This window comes from Carassius gibelio, chromosome B8 (genome assembly GCF_023724105.1).
Source record: "Carassius gibelio isolate Cgi1373 ecotype wild population from Czech Republic chromosome B8, carGib1.2-hapl.c, whole genome shotgun sequence".
NCBI classification, from domain to species: Eukaryota; Metazoa; Chordata; class Actinopteri; order Cypriniformes; family Cyprinidae; genus Carassius; species Carassius gibelio.
In genome coordinates, this window is record NC_068403.1 from 9,496,413 (window position 1) to 9,509,302 (window position 12,890).

The window sequence follows — 12,890 nt, forward strand, 5'->3', positions numbered from 1 at the left end:
ATACCCGTTTGTACCCACAGCACTACAGTGCTGGGTATTGCGCTCTCTTGTCTGTCTTTGTTAGTGACTGTCTGTAAGACTTTGTTTTTGTCCTTTCAGAGACTTGTCATCTGGGTTTTCCTTGAACGCATCTCCAGTAACCTTGGTAACATTGAATAGAGTTTGACTATTTTGCTGCTAGAGTCTTTAAAAGATTATGAAATGAGCTTAATACAGATGTAATAACATTTGCCTTGGTTTTTTAAAGGCCTTGATGGTCGTAAAAAATGTCATTTTACATGCATATTCAGTGATAAAACAACATTTGGGCTTTTTCATTTTCTTTGTGCCTCATGATTGAAATATTTTTTATTAAAGCTGACTTTTATCTGTGATAGAGCCCTGAAGCCCCAGACTCGGAGCTCCTCGAGCATGTATGAGATTTATCACAGAGGCCGAGAGCTCTTGACTCCACCCAATGAGATAACAAGCCTGTAACATTTCCCGATTATTTAATGTTTAAATGAGTCATATAATTACACATGCAAGGCAGCCGGCTAATATACTTTGATCTTCTGAATCAAATCTTTTAGGGCACACACTTTCATCAAAGAATGAAAAATAAAGCAATTTTACTTAAAATTTAGCTGCATATGCAAGTGCTCAAGGTTTGATCCAGATCAAACTAAATAGTCAGGTTCTAAAAATAATCTTGACCATCCACTGACGGTCATTCAAAATCAATTCAAAAAGTTATTTTTAAATGTTTTTTTGCAAGGAACAAATATGATTTTTTTTTCTTTTTGCAGTTGGTGTTTTTTTCATTGTCCAGGTCTTTCTGGAGCCTCTTAAAAGTGTGAGACTTCACAGTTTCACACGTTACAGCTCAGGATAGTAGCTAGTTAGGACTTGGTGCTTGTTCTTGTGCTGTCGTGATTAGTCACATGGCTTTAACGACTGAGGTGATAGGCTCAAAAATGTCAGTTGTGCCTTTGCGCAAAGATGGAAGATTAAATGGCAAACTTGAATAGTTTATCCAAAAATTTACATTTTGAGAAAATTTACTCACTTTCAAGCCATCCAAGATGTAGATGTGTTTGTTTCTTCATCTGAACAGATTTGGAGAAATGTAGCATTTCAACTTGATCATAAATGGATCCTCTGTGGTGAATGGGTGCCGTCAGAATAAGAGTCCAAACAGCTGATTAAAGCATCACAATAATCCACTAGTAATCCACACCATTCCAGTCCATCAATGAACATCTTGTGAGGTGAAAAGCTGCATGTTTTTAAGAAAAAAATCCATCATTCATCATTATTGTGATTGAAGTCACTTATCTACATCTTGGATCGCCTAAGGCAAAATTAGGTGATCCAAAATCCAGCAAATTGTCATTTTTGTGTGAACTATCCCTTTAAAGGGGTTCTGCGACAATTGAACAGCTGCCATAGAGATGAATGTGAATGCTAATGAATAGTTTTCTTCAGGCATCATTATACCACATTCTGAAACTGATGTGACAAAGAGGGTCCCACAAATCCTTGTTATTTAGCACAAAAATTCCCATGGAGCAATGTTCATCAAGCGGTGACAGAAGTTAGGGACTGTTTCATCTGTCTGTTTTGTCATTAACGGTTCAGTTCACACTGTGCCTGCCAAAATTAATTCATCTGTTTGTTGAGTTCATGGTCAGACGCATATGGCATTCAAGCTGTCTTGTTCATTTAAACCTACTACCAGCAGTTGTGAAAAATTATTCTAATTCTGTGGAGCATTTTAGCTCATTGGGTGCACAAGGTGAAACTGAGGATTGTTTTTTTGTGTGCATTGTAATACAGTTTCTTAAAATGTAAAAAATAATTCATAGGACTCATATTCATTTTGTTCCAAACCCATGTGACTTTTTTTCCATAGACATGAAAGAAAATTTTACTGTTTACTGCTAAATTAAAATTATATATATTATGTATATAAGTATAATATACACTAAGTGTAATATTTTCTCCATTTCTTCTTTTGTGTTGCTCAGAAGGAAAATAAACTATGAGCTGTTCATTTAAATATTGGCAATATACATTATAGGAATTTGAATTTAACCCAAACCAAGAGAAATGTTGTTGGTCGACATACACATACATATACCTACAGCAAATTACACCACACCACACACAGGTTACAGAGTAAACCGATTCCAACACAGCACTGTGAGGTACGTCATAAGCCAGTTAGGTATGTGACAATTGGCCACATGCAGACAGGCTAATTAGCCGATCACTCTTCCTCGACAGTCTGGCTGTGTGTGTGCAGCCAGACCGGCCTGTGTGAACACCTGGTGACTGGGGAGAAAGCTGTTTAACCCCTCTGCTCCACTCGGCAGGCCATGAAATCCATCATGTTTCAGGAGTACTGCACGGTCTACAAGCCATTGCATTACTTGCATCCCCAGAGGGCATGTGCAGTTTGTGTTTTTTTATAGAGTTGTGTATTTTGAGACAAAGCTGATTGAGGCAGCAGAGAAGACAAATTAGATTGAGTTGCACCAGCTGGAAAATTAGCTTTAGGCATGCACACCTAGTTGTTAGCTACGTGTGTTAAATTAATTCATAGGATGAGGGCTAGTGCCTTTTTCTTTGCGAACAAGCTTAAGACTTAATACTAAAAGCCTATTGCTGAAAAGTCATTTTATAAAATGCAAATAATGTTTTCCTGTCCCAGCCTAATGTGAAGAGCTGAGTTTAATTCGTAAGCCATTCGTACGTTGAGGACTGTAGTTGTGTCAGTTGTGGTTCTGTGGTGTTTTTAACATGCTCTTGTTTGTTTTAGAAGTCCAGCATGATAACTTGTAGCTTGACCAATGGTGCGATTTTGAGGCGGGGCTACATTTGCATACTAACATGTGATTGGGACATCTGCTTGGGAAAATTCATTAGTTTTGCAATTCCATTTAATGCTGCTACAATATAAAATAATATTATTAGATAAAGTAAATCATGCTTGAAAAATGTGCAGAGAATTACCTGATTATTGGTTTGCTTTTCACAACCAATTACAATTTCGCAATTACAATTTTAAACCTCAATGCAGATTTTTTAATTTAAATTTAATTTAATAAAAGAATTGTATGGATCATGCAACATTTTGAAGTTAAATTAACAACATTTGGCAGATAAGTTGAATTTATTCAGTTCAAAGGACAAGGACAATAACTGTAATGGTAACTAATAATAATAAAAAATGTATAAGTCCATACTACATACTACAATGATAATGATATATATATATATATATATATATATATATATATATATATATATATATATATATGAAAAGTGAGCGTTTCTCAGCAATGGTGTAGTATAAGGTTAGAATACTGTTCTGCTACCTCCGTGCCCTTGAGCGAGTTATTTAGCTTTAAGATACTCCAGGGGGAGTTCCAGTTCCTGACCATTGCTGAATGATTCATACATGTACAAGAATCATGACCAGATCTTTGTCATCTTTCAAGAAAATAGCTTCAAGATAACGATAGGCATTGCTTCCAGGAGACTAGAGAACAGTGTTTCTGTGAAGCAGACGAGACGTCAGTGGTGCTCACTGACAGTGAGAGATGGCGTGGCTTTTTCTCGCCTTCTACTGAAGAACAGTGATGGATGATGGGAACTATCTCCCAGTCTACAAACAAAGCCGTACACTTTGTCTTCAGGAAGGGCAGTTGCAGTGGCATTACATGGCAGGTTAGCCTGGATAAGCTGAGTTTATTATAGGCTATACTTGGCAGGGCTTATGGGGATATTCATCACTAGCAGCTTTGATTGTCGTTTGATGGTAATGAACGATAAAAACGCATGTTAATGTGGAGGTTTCGCCACACTTGGATGCCTGAAGCTCATTTCGGAGCAACTCATTCAATTTATGTGTATATAATATATTCATGTACTTTGTGGCAAATTCGATTTTTGCTTTGAAACACTATGATCATTACATAAGTGTCATGTGGTAATGGGTTTCTGGCCTTGGACACATTTCTCTAATGCTCTGACTGCACCTCCCCCACCCCCACCCTACTGTTGTAATGAGATGTTCAGTCTCAAAGTGAGAAGAGACCCTTGTTAAAGTAACTGTGTCACAGCAGGTGATAGAGTGCTCCCTTGTGGTCATAAATGAAAATACCTTCTGGAAAAAATATTTTCTTTTTTTCACGTCTTTTGTGAAAATGCTGAATTGCAGACAGCATTTGATAATATTGTTAAAGTAATGTTTTAATATATTTGTATGCATTTATAATTATTATTTAATATATGTACAATTATATTTGATTATATTCTTTTTTAATCTGGATGGAACTATCATTTTTATTTGAATTAATTTCAATATTAATTATTGCTATTTTTATTATGTTATTTATTTATTACATTCCAGGTCTGCACTGTGAGGCAAAAAACTAAATCATTAAAAACAATTCTTTGTGGAATTATCTGGGTATTTTGATTGGCTATTTGGAAATAGATAATGATTTGATTGTTAAGGTCTGAGGATCTTATATGAGGTTATTATTATAGTATAAAATGTTTTTTTATAACAATGTTAATATAGGCATATACTTTTAATTATGGAAGCCCGTTTCCGCAACTGAATAAAAAATAAAACAAGGTAATTGCAACTTTATGTCTAGCAATTCTCAGAATTGCGAGATATATAGTCACAATTAAGTTTTTTTTCTCACAACTGAGAGTTTATTTCTTGCAATTCTGACTTTTTTTTCCTCACAATTGCAAGTTATAAAGTCAGAATGACAAATTTATATCTCAAAACAATTTCATCTAAGGAACACAAAAGGAGAAACTGCAAAATAAATGGTTGACAGAATTCACAAAATACAGTTAGTTCTACAGAAGTTCTGTCAGGCTCACTTATAATAAATGTTTGCATTTATATGTTTTCTATAAAACATTCTGTAGTGAATGGCTGTCTAGAGATAGATGCTTTGCCTCCATTATGGTGTAGTTACGGCATCGCCCAACAGGGGCTAACCAGTTCTGAGCTTGTTATAATCTGTGGGTCTGCTGCCATCTAGTGAACAAAGCAGAATTTTTAATGATAATGAACTGGGAGAGGAATCTCGGTTCTAAAACTAAAACTCACTGCTCTGTCAGTTGTGTTTTTTAGTATCTCTCATCGTTTAGCTTCTAAAATCAGGGGTTATTCTGTTCAGTCATTTGTGCTGGATGTTCTCAATTTTTATATTATAAACTATGTTTTCTGTACAAACCTTCAGCAGTGCTTGTTCACAATGTTTAGGGGTAGTGGTTAACAGGGCATTGCTGTGCAGTTGCTAAGGTTTTCTGATTGTTTTTAACTGCATTTCAAAATTTGATTATTTTAATGGCTTTAGAGGACCACCATGTGGGTTTTGACCAGTAGTCTGATTGCTTAGATAAGTAATAGCAGACAACAAATTGGAGAATTATTCACGTCTGTAGCACAAACAATGTGGCATGCATTTGAATGCCAAAGTTTAATTGGTTACACACATACAGTGTATAACAATACATTAGCTCCAGTACACATGAAAGACTGTATTAACAATCTAAAGCTGTTGCACTGGCTTAAATTAGCTGAAAGTAGAAATATAATGTCCGTGGCATCTTGTCATTTGCGAGACTGTGTTCTTGATGTGCGTCAGCCCCGTCTGTCTGATTAAGGGCAGAGAGTCGGTACATAAAAGCTTTTTAGAAATGCCACCGAGTCAATATAAGTATGATTGGAGCAGGTCAGGACAATTCCACGAAACGTGTGTGTGAGATTTTATACGTTTAGACACTCACACGCTGACTCTGGATGGTCTTTATTAAAGTTCACTAATGGCTGATTGACCTTAATGATCTGGCCAGTGATTTCAGCACCTGCCTGCTTCTTGTTCACCCACCTCCTGCTCTCTCTCGCTCTCTTTCACCCTCCTCTTCCTTTCTGCTCATCCTCCAGTCCTCACTCAATCCCTCCACTCTCCATTCTCATTTTTACTCACAGAAAACTGAAAACTGGTCAGATTGACCCAGGAAGGCTTGCTCAGCTGTAGTAGGACCTGTTCAGCCTTGATTGTAAGTCTACGATGAGTTTGCCAGCAAACTCAGAACTTTGTTCTCTGGAGAGGATTGCCCGTTACCGCAGCGCTTGCATCAACGGTTCGCCCTATGCCATCAACAAACCTATTGACATCAAACCCCGGAGAAAATGGTAATGTTTTATGTGTGCGGCGTGCATCAGAGCAGTCCGCTGCTATGTTTATAATTCGATTTAGGACTAGATCATAATTCAGGAGATGTTAGCATGTAAGATTTGATTGTTGTCCTCATTAAATGTAACATTAATAGAATTCCAGATGTTTCGTATTTCATAGTGGATCACTTACTATGTGAATGCTGAAGGTCAGTGGTTATACTTGAGCTTTTATTCATATGATGCTGAATTTAAAAGAAAAATGCATGTTACTATGTGGTTAATAATTGGATGTGATAACCAGTTGGTTATGAGCCTATTGATTTCCTTAAATGCTTCTTGTCACCGATAAACCTGTTTTATCTACACCTCGGTTAGATAAATGGCAATAAATAGGCAGAATTGAGGGGCACTTGTGACCTGTTCTGGGCAAATATCGGATACTGTGGAAACTTACATAAGAAATGTGTGTTAATTTTTATTCATAAAGGTTCAGGAGCAGGTGTGTGTCAATAACTACAGTACACATTGAGAGAAATGTAAATGTGTGTGTGTGTGTGTTTGTAAGTGAGAGGGAGTAAGTCTGTGTATTGGGCCAAAGACAAATGCTTGGCAACAGAAAATCGCTATCAGATATGTGCCTTATGCTAATGCCAATAAAGCACACACACACAAATGGACAGTTAAAGGACAGATCAGATAACATGCAAAGTATAAATTCACAGTTTTCAGATGAAGAAAAAAGGAAAATCAAAGTCATTTTATATAACAGGATTTTTTTCAGTAAAGTGGCACAGACACATTCAAATCGTCTGCCTTCTGTTGTACATTCAGCTGGCGTCAGTCGCTAATGTTTAGTCTCCCTCTCTGCATGGTTTTATTTCATCCAAGTAATTATGAGTAGGAGGTTTAGCACGTTTATCAGATTTAGAATATATTTAACACTCTTTAAAATAGGGTAGTTTTTCTTAGTTCAACTCCTGATGATTTATTTTTACTAATAATTGGTTGTAGGTGAGTGGGAGTGTGATATGGGGATGAATGCATGTGGAGATGCAGCAGTACATTTCATCTACTATCCAATGCAGTACTTTAAGACAGACAGAAAAGTTATTTTGGCTTGATGTCTGTATAGCAAAAAAATAAGAAACATCACTTAAACACGATACTGTATATTAAAGATAATAAAATAAGCTTCACAGTTCTTTATTGGAAAAAACTGTTAAAGAGTGAACTGTATTTTCATGCTTGTTTGTGCATGGAACCATCCTTAAGATCCCAGTTGTTTACAAGTGGCAGGCAATGAAGGTCACAGTTACAGTACCTTGGCTTAGGACATTAAAGGGACCTTTCTGCTGACTCTAAGAAAGGGCCAGAAGGAAGATGCCGATGTGGCGGAGCTATAAACTGCAATGTCCATAATGTAAGACGCTTAAGACAGTGTTACAGGGAGACAGGGAGGACAGCTGCTGTTCCTTGCAATGGAAAACCATGTGTGTTTGAAGTGTTTGAGAACTTGCAGATGCTTTGGTGGAAGAGTGAAGTAACATCTCACAGCAAGAACTCACAAATCTGCTGCAGACCGAGAGGATGAGATGCTTTTGTATTATTCAGAGTAGCTGATGGCCCCGCATTTAGACATTTTACTTTTTTTTTCTCCACTTACTTTGCTGATGACACAAAAGCACTCTACACTTTTTAAATTAAAGATTCTTAAAGGTTTTTTTTTTTTTTTTTTTGCAGTGTCATTTTTTGGTTCCTTAAAGAATCTTTCGATAAACAGTTCTTAAAAAAAAACACTTTGCCTTGGTGCAAAGAAAATTGTAAAATCTTAAAAATACTTTACTATAAAGAACCTTTTGTGCAATTGAAAGGTTCCATGGAACAATACATGGCAATAAAGAGCCTTTATTTTTAAGAGTGTAGGGTAGGGTCAAAACTTTACGGCCTAAAGAGTTTTTATTTCCTTTCAAAGCACTAAATGAAAACAAATGTCACCACAGAACTTTTCAAACAGCTGTTTATCATGTTGTGCAATGTGAAATGTTTCTTTAGAGTTTGTGAGATTTGATAGTTTATTATTATTATTATTATATATTATATGTTTTTTTGTTTTGTTATTATGTTCCTGTGAGAAGGTTTTATGGTAAATTTCAGAACAGCATTTCATTTAAATGTGTTTTTGAATACATTACAGTGCAAGAACAAACCTGAATTTGAAATAATAAAAAGGATCCGAATATACTCTGAACTTGGTTTCATTTTTATATGCTTAGTTTGAAAATATATGAACAGTTGCGACCTGTTATACAAGCACCTTCTTGTATCTTGCTCAACTGAAATTCAGTTAATCCCATGCCTCAAAAGTAAGAACAATTACTGCATGCTTGGAGGATTAAGTACCAGATTTGGGCTTTTTTTAAGATGCATATAATTTTTTTTTTACTTTTTAAAATTTTTTTTTTACTTTTGACAGTTTCATGGATAGTTTACCAGCACAGAAGCTTGTGTGGCCGACATACCAGCTGAATTCGAGAACAGACAGGTGTTATTGGATTATGGGATGAGGACAGAGTAGTTACGTGGACATTTTCCTCACACAAAGCTGAAGCTCTCTTATTTGGGATAAGTCAAGCTGTCGGTTTTCTCAGGACAACATGGCTAGTGAATCTCCTGGTGGTTTTCCTCTTTCTCTCTTTCTTAGCACTTTTACTTGGAATGGCCGTCGGCTTGATATAAACTCACTGAAAGGCAAGAAAAGGAAACGCTGGTTCAGGTCACACAGGTACATACAAACTTCCACAGCATTCCACATTTTTTTTATTTATTTATTTTTGCAGTGGCCGTCTGTTTTTCTAAAAAATATTTCGAGTGCATATTATTGTAATTGCTCTTGTGTAAGCAAGTAAACGTGATAAAACCACACTGGTATACATTATGTAATTGAACAATGGCTTAATTTTTATAAATGTCAAATGGCTCATGTTGATATTGAGTTTATGTTTTATATGATGTAATGTTTAGAATGGTCTGTTTATTGCAATTTCTGCTGACTGAAGCAATAGTTGTTGTTGTTTTTTTCGTGGTATATTACCTTTTCCAAATCATTCCCGCCCCATTTTTCATATTAACACAGTCTTTGTTGCTGATATGGCAATACAAAATCTTAGTATATTACCTTTCCCCAGATATGTAGCATGTTTCCATTACCTGATATAGTGTGACAGCATGCCCCTACATCAATAAATCATTAAATAAATAAAATATATATTTTTTCTAATTAATAATGGTAGAATTTTTCAATAATTGCTCTGTCTTCATTACTAAGCCAGTTAAGCTCTTTTTCTTCTTCTTTGAATTGAGCTATTTTTAACTGCTTGCGTTATTTTTTCTTGGTGTCTAACAACACTTTAAAACTATACATAAAATAATAATAATAAAAAAATGTAGAAATATGTATAAATTAGCTATAGTTCAAACTTCATAGTATGTATTTATATAGAAATTTACAAAAAAAAGAATAAGAAATATTCAGTGGTGTAAGAAGTGTGTCAATTTATGAATCAGTGGGTAATTTTCAACAACACTTACAATAAATACTTAATTGTGTTTCCATTCTGTTTTTACAATCTATAATTGACTTTGTCAGGAGATGTTATTCATTTTATCTAGTACTTATCTGCTTTAATCTCTTGTGAACACAGGGGGGCGACGATGTGCACAAACTTATATCAGCTGTTGATATTGTGTGATAGTTACTGCACTGTCTATATGTAGTGAAACAAGCACATACTCACCATTAAAGTCTTTTAAAGGCCAGTTTCTTTTTTAATTTGTTATTTAGCACTGACAGAGTTCTCTTAAACTAATTACTTACCATAATGAGATCTGTAAACTTTCTCTGAAGATAAAATCAAGCCTGTTGTCTAAATGTTTATTGAAACCATCAAGTGAGCACAGCTGCGAGCGATAGGCTCCTCCCTGCTTCTCCGTCATTGGTTGATGCATGCCACGTGTCACTGAAACACCTCTAAGGGCCCTTGGCAAGAGTTAATGTGTGAACCGTTAGACTAGCTCCAACAAACTTATCAAGGACAACCACATGTGTTCGATTTTCTTTGTTGAAGAGTTCTCTAATCAAAAAGTGGTACATGACATTGAGTACTAGTCTTGTTTTTTTTGTTGTTGTTCATGATGTTTGAAGTCTGTTTTGACGTCTGTTTTGACAATTTAATGACTCTTATATTATTACATGCTGGTCATTGCACAGTACGTTGTGAATGACTTGGTGTGGATGAAGTGGTTTTGAGTTACCAGTCTTCACAGGACGTGCAGTTTTTCACACTAAATATTTTGACTCAGTGTGAATTCATACTACTGGGGAACTCCTTCCCATCCATTGGAACCCATTACCTTTCATTTTTCCCTGTCAACTGAAATCTCACAAGTTGAGGTGTTAAGTTGTCGGTTCCATTCAGTTATATCAAACTAGAGGAGCGCCCTACCCCCGACCACGTCATTACTACACGAGTCCAAGCAGTGAGCCCTGCAGCCTGCCAGGAAGGGAGGGAGGAAAGTACACAGGGTGGGAGTTTCAGGAGAGAGAGAGCGAGTCGGGGAGAGACGGATTGTCTTGAATCATAGCAGCCGGTTGTTGAGTTACAGAAACACTGGAACGCCTGTCCAGTCAGTTTGAGAGTCCCGGGACACGAGGGGCTCCTGTCAGTGGACCAAACGGAGGCAGGGCCGTCTCGACCGAGTCATGCTCACACTTGGAGACACACGTGAGGACTGAAAACAAACTGCTGGGATTAGCTGTAGCTGCTAGCAGAGGGAAACCCATGTTCAGAATGAGCATTATCATGAAGCCGCGGTCTCGCTCCACCAGTTCACTTAAGAACACAGACGGGTAAAGGAGAACCTCCTGACTATCTCCTTCTGCCTCCTTCAGCCTCCCTAAACCTATTACCCCATGCTTGCTGTTTCCTTCTCCCCTCTTACGTCAACCGTTTGGCTTTCCATATCTCTTTTTAACATCTTGTGCAACTCTCTGCTTCCTCTTAAGAATTAACCCATTTGTTTTTTTCACCAACCTTCTACAAATTGAGTTTAAAGTGTAACTGTGGGATAGATTTAAACATTCTTTGCTGCATTATATTGCCTGCTTGTCAAATAAGGGTATAGATGGTTTGGCCCCAAGTCAGTTTTACGTCATCAAATTTGTATTTTTATTAATTTAAGGTGTTCTTTTGTTTTAATGAAATAATAAGTCTTTATACATATAAAATATACTTTATCCAATGATGATTACACCATCAAATATTAAAATAAGGGCTGGTAAGCTATTTAAGTTTTTAATCTAATTAATTACACGATGATGTGATTAATTAATCTAATTACTTGCACATCAAATTTTGAGAAATTGCTCTGAAAAGATCATTTGAAGTCATTATTGTGTAAAGCATCAAACAGAGATTACAAAAAGTAGGTTCAGTAAGAAATATTTAGTTTGATAAAATTTACCTACTCTTTTGGACCATGTGAGTAAATTATGACAGAATTGTCATTTTTGGTTGGGTGAACTATAACTTTAATAATTTATTTTCTTAATTGTATTATTATTACTATGAAAACATGAAATTATTTCTTTAATGAAATGATGCTTTAAATAATAAACTAAAACTGCCAGTTGGTGGTGGTAAATGGTTATTTATGAATGGTTCATTGAATCATTAGGATTGTTCGACTTTAAGCGGATCATCACTATCAGACCGATCGGTGTGTGACATCAAAGAACCACAAGAGCTTAGAGAGCAGACGACTCCTTGTGCTTTTGAATCGCTCTTGCGGTACTTTGATGTCATACACCGACCGGTCTGTGCAGCGCCACTTCAAATCCAGTGAACCTATGGCCAATGGTTCAATGCACCAAATGGTTCACCCAATTTGTTCAAAACATTGATTAATAAATGAAATGTCGCTATGGGTTGCTTGGGGATCAATATTTCTGCTTTGTCTTTATCTTCTGGTTGGCAAAATTGAGCAAAACAGGCAACACTGAGTCTAAAATAACACAATATTAACTTCTTAATGAACTGTTGTATAAGATGAGTAACTTATCACATTTGCACTCGTTTAATGTTGCACTTAGCCTACAGCTTGTGTGATATTTCTTAACTATGTAATGTAAATATGCGACAAAATTTCAAACGGGTGATCCATATCTTGAATTTTAGGGATATTCTTTAGGCTCCATCATGCAGTAAGTCATTGCCCTGCCTCATATTAGTCATCAGTCGACTGTATGAAATGGCAGATGATCCACATAGGTCTGGGGCAGGGCAAGTGCGTCAAATTCATTAATAATTTTGACATGTTATGCTCCGTAATTAATTAATATAACAAGCCATAACTAAAATATATATTAAAACACACTTAATGTATATTTTATTCAAGTTAAATTTAAATGGTTTGAATAAACTTCAGTCAGATAATTCATTCAGATAAAATGTTTTGCACATTGCATTTTGGGTCCCATTCACTTTTCACCCGAATATTCTAATTACTTATAATTATATTATATATTATAATATTAAGTATATTAAGTATATTAATAAGATTATCTCAACTAATTAATTATTTCATTTGTAAGAACTGTAATTATTTTTATGCAGTTACCACCTGTTAAAGATGA

At 35.8% G+C, this 12,890-nt stretch overlaps 1 protein-coding gene across 4 annotated transcripts in view; it reads left to right on the top strand.

The window, feature by feature from the left end:
• The window catches only part of LOC127963597 (cAMP-specific 3',5'-cyclic phosphodiesterase 4D), a 108,063-nt gene that overhangs the window by 71,376 nt on the left and 23,797 nt on the right, over window positions 1-12,890 (top strand). The window contains exon 1 of one of the 4 annotated variants that reach the window (XM_052563592.1): window positions 10,778-11,105. The exons of the other annotated variants lie outside the window; for them this stretch is intronic. Within the exon in view, the coding sequence (XP_052419552.1) occupies window positions 11,038-11,105 (68 nt within the window). The 5' untranslated portion in view covers window positions 10,778-11,037. Of the gene's footprint in view, window positions 1-10,777; window positions 11,106-12,890 lie in introns of those variants that run through there. 4 annotated transcript variants of the gene reach the window in all.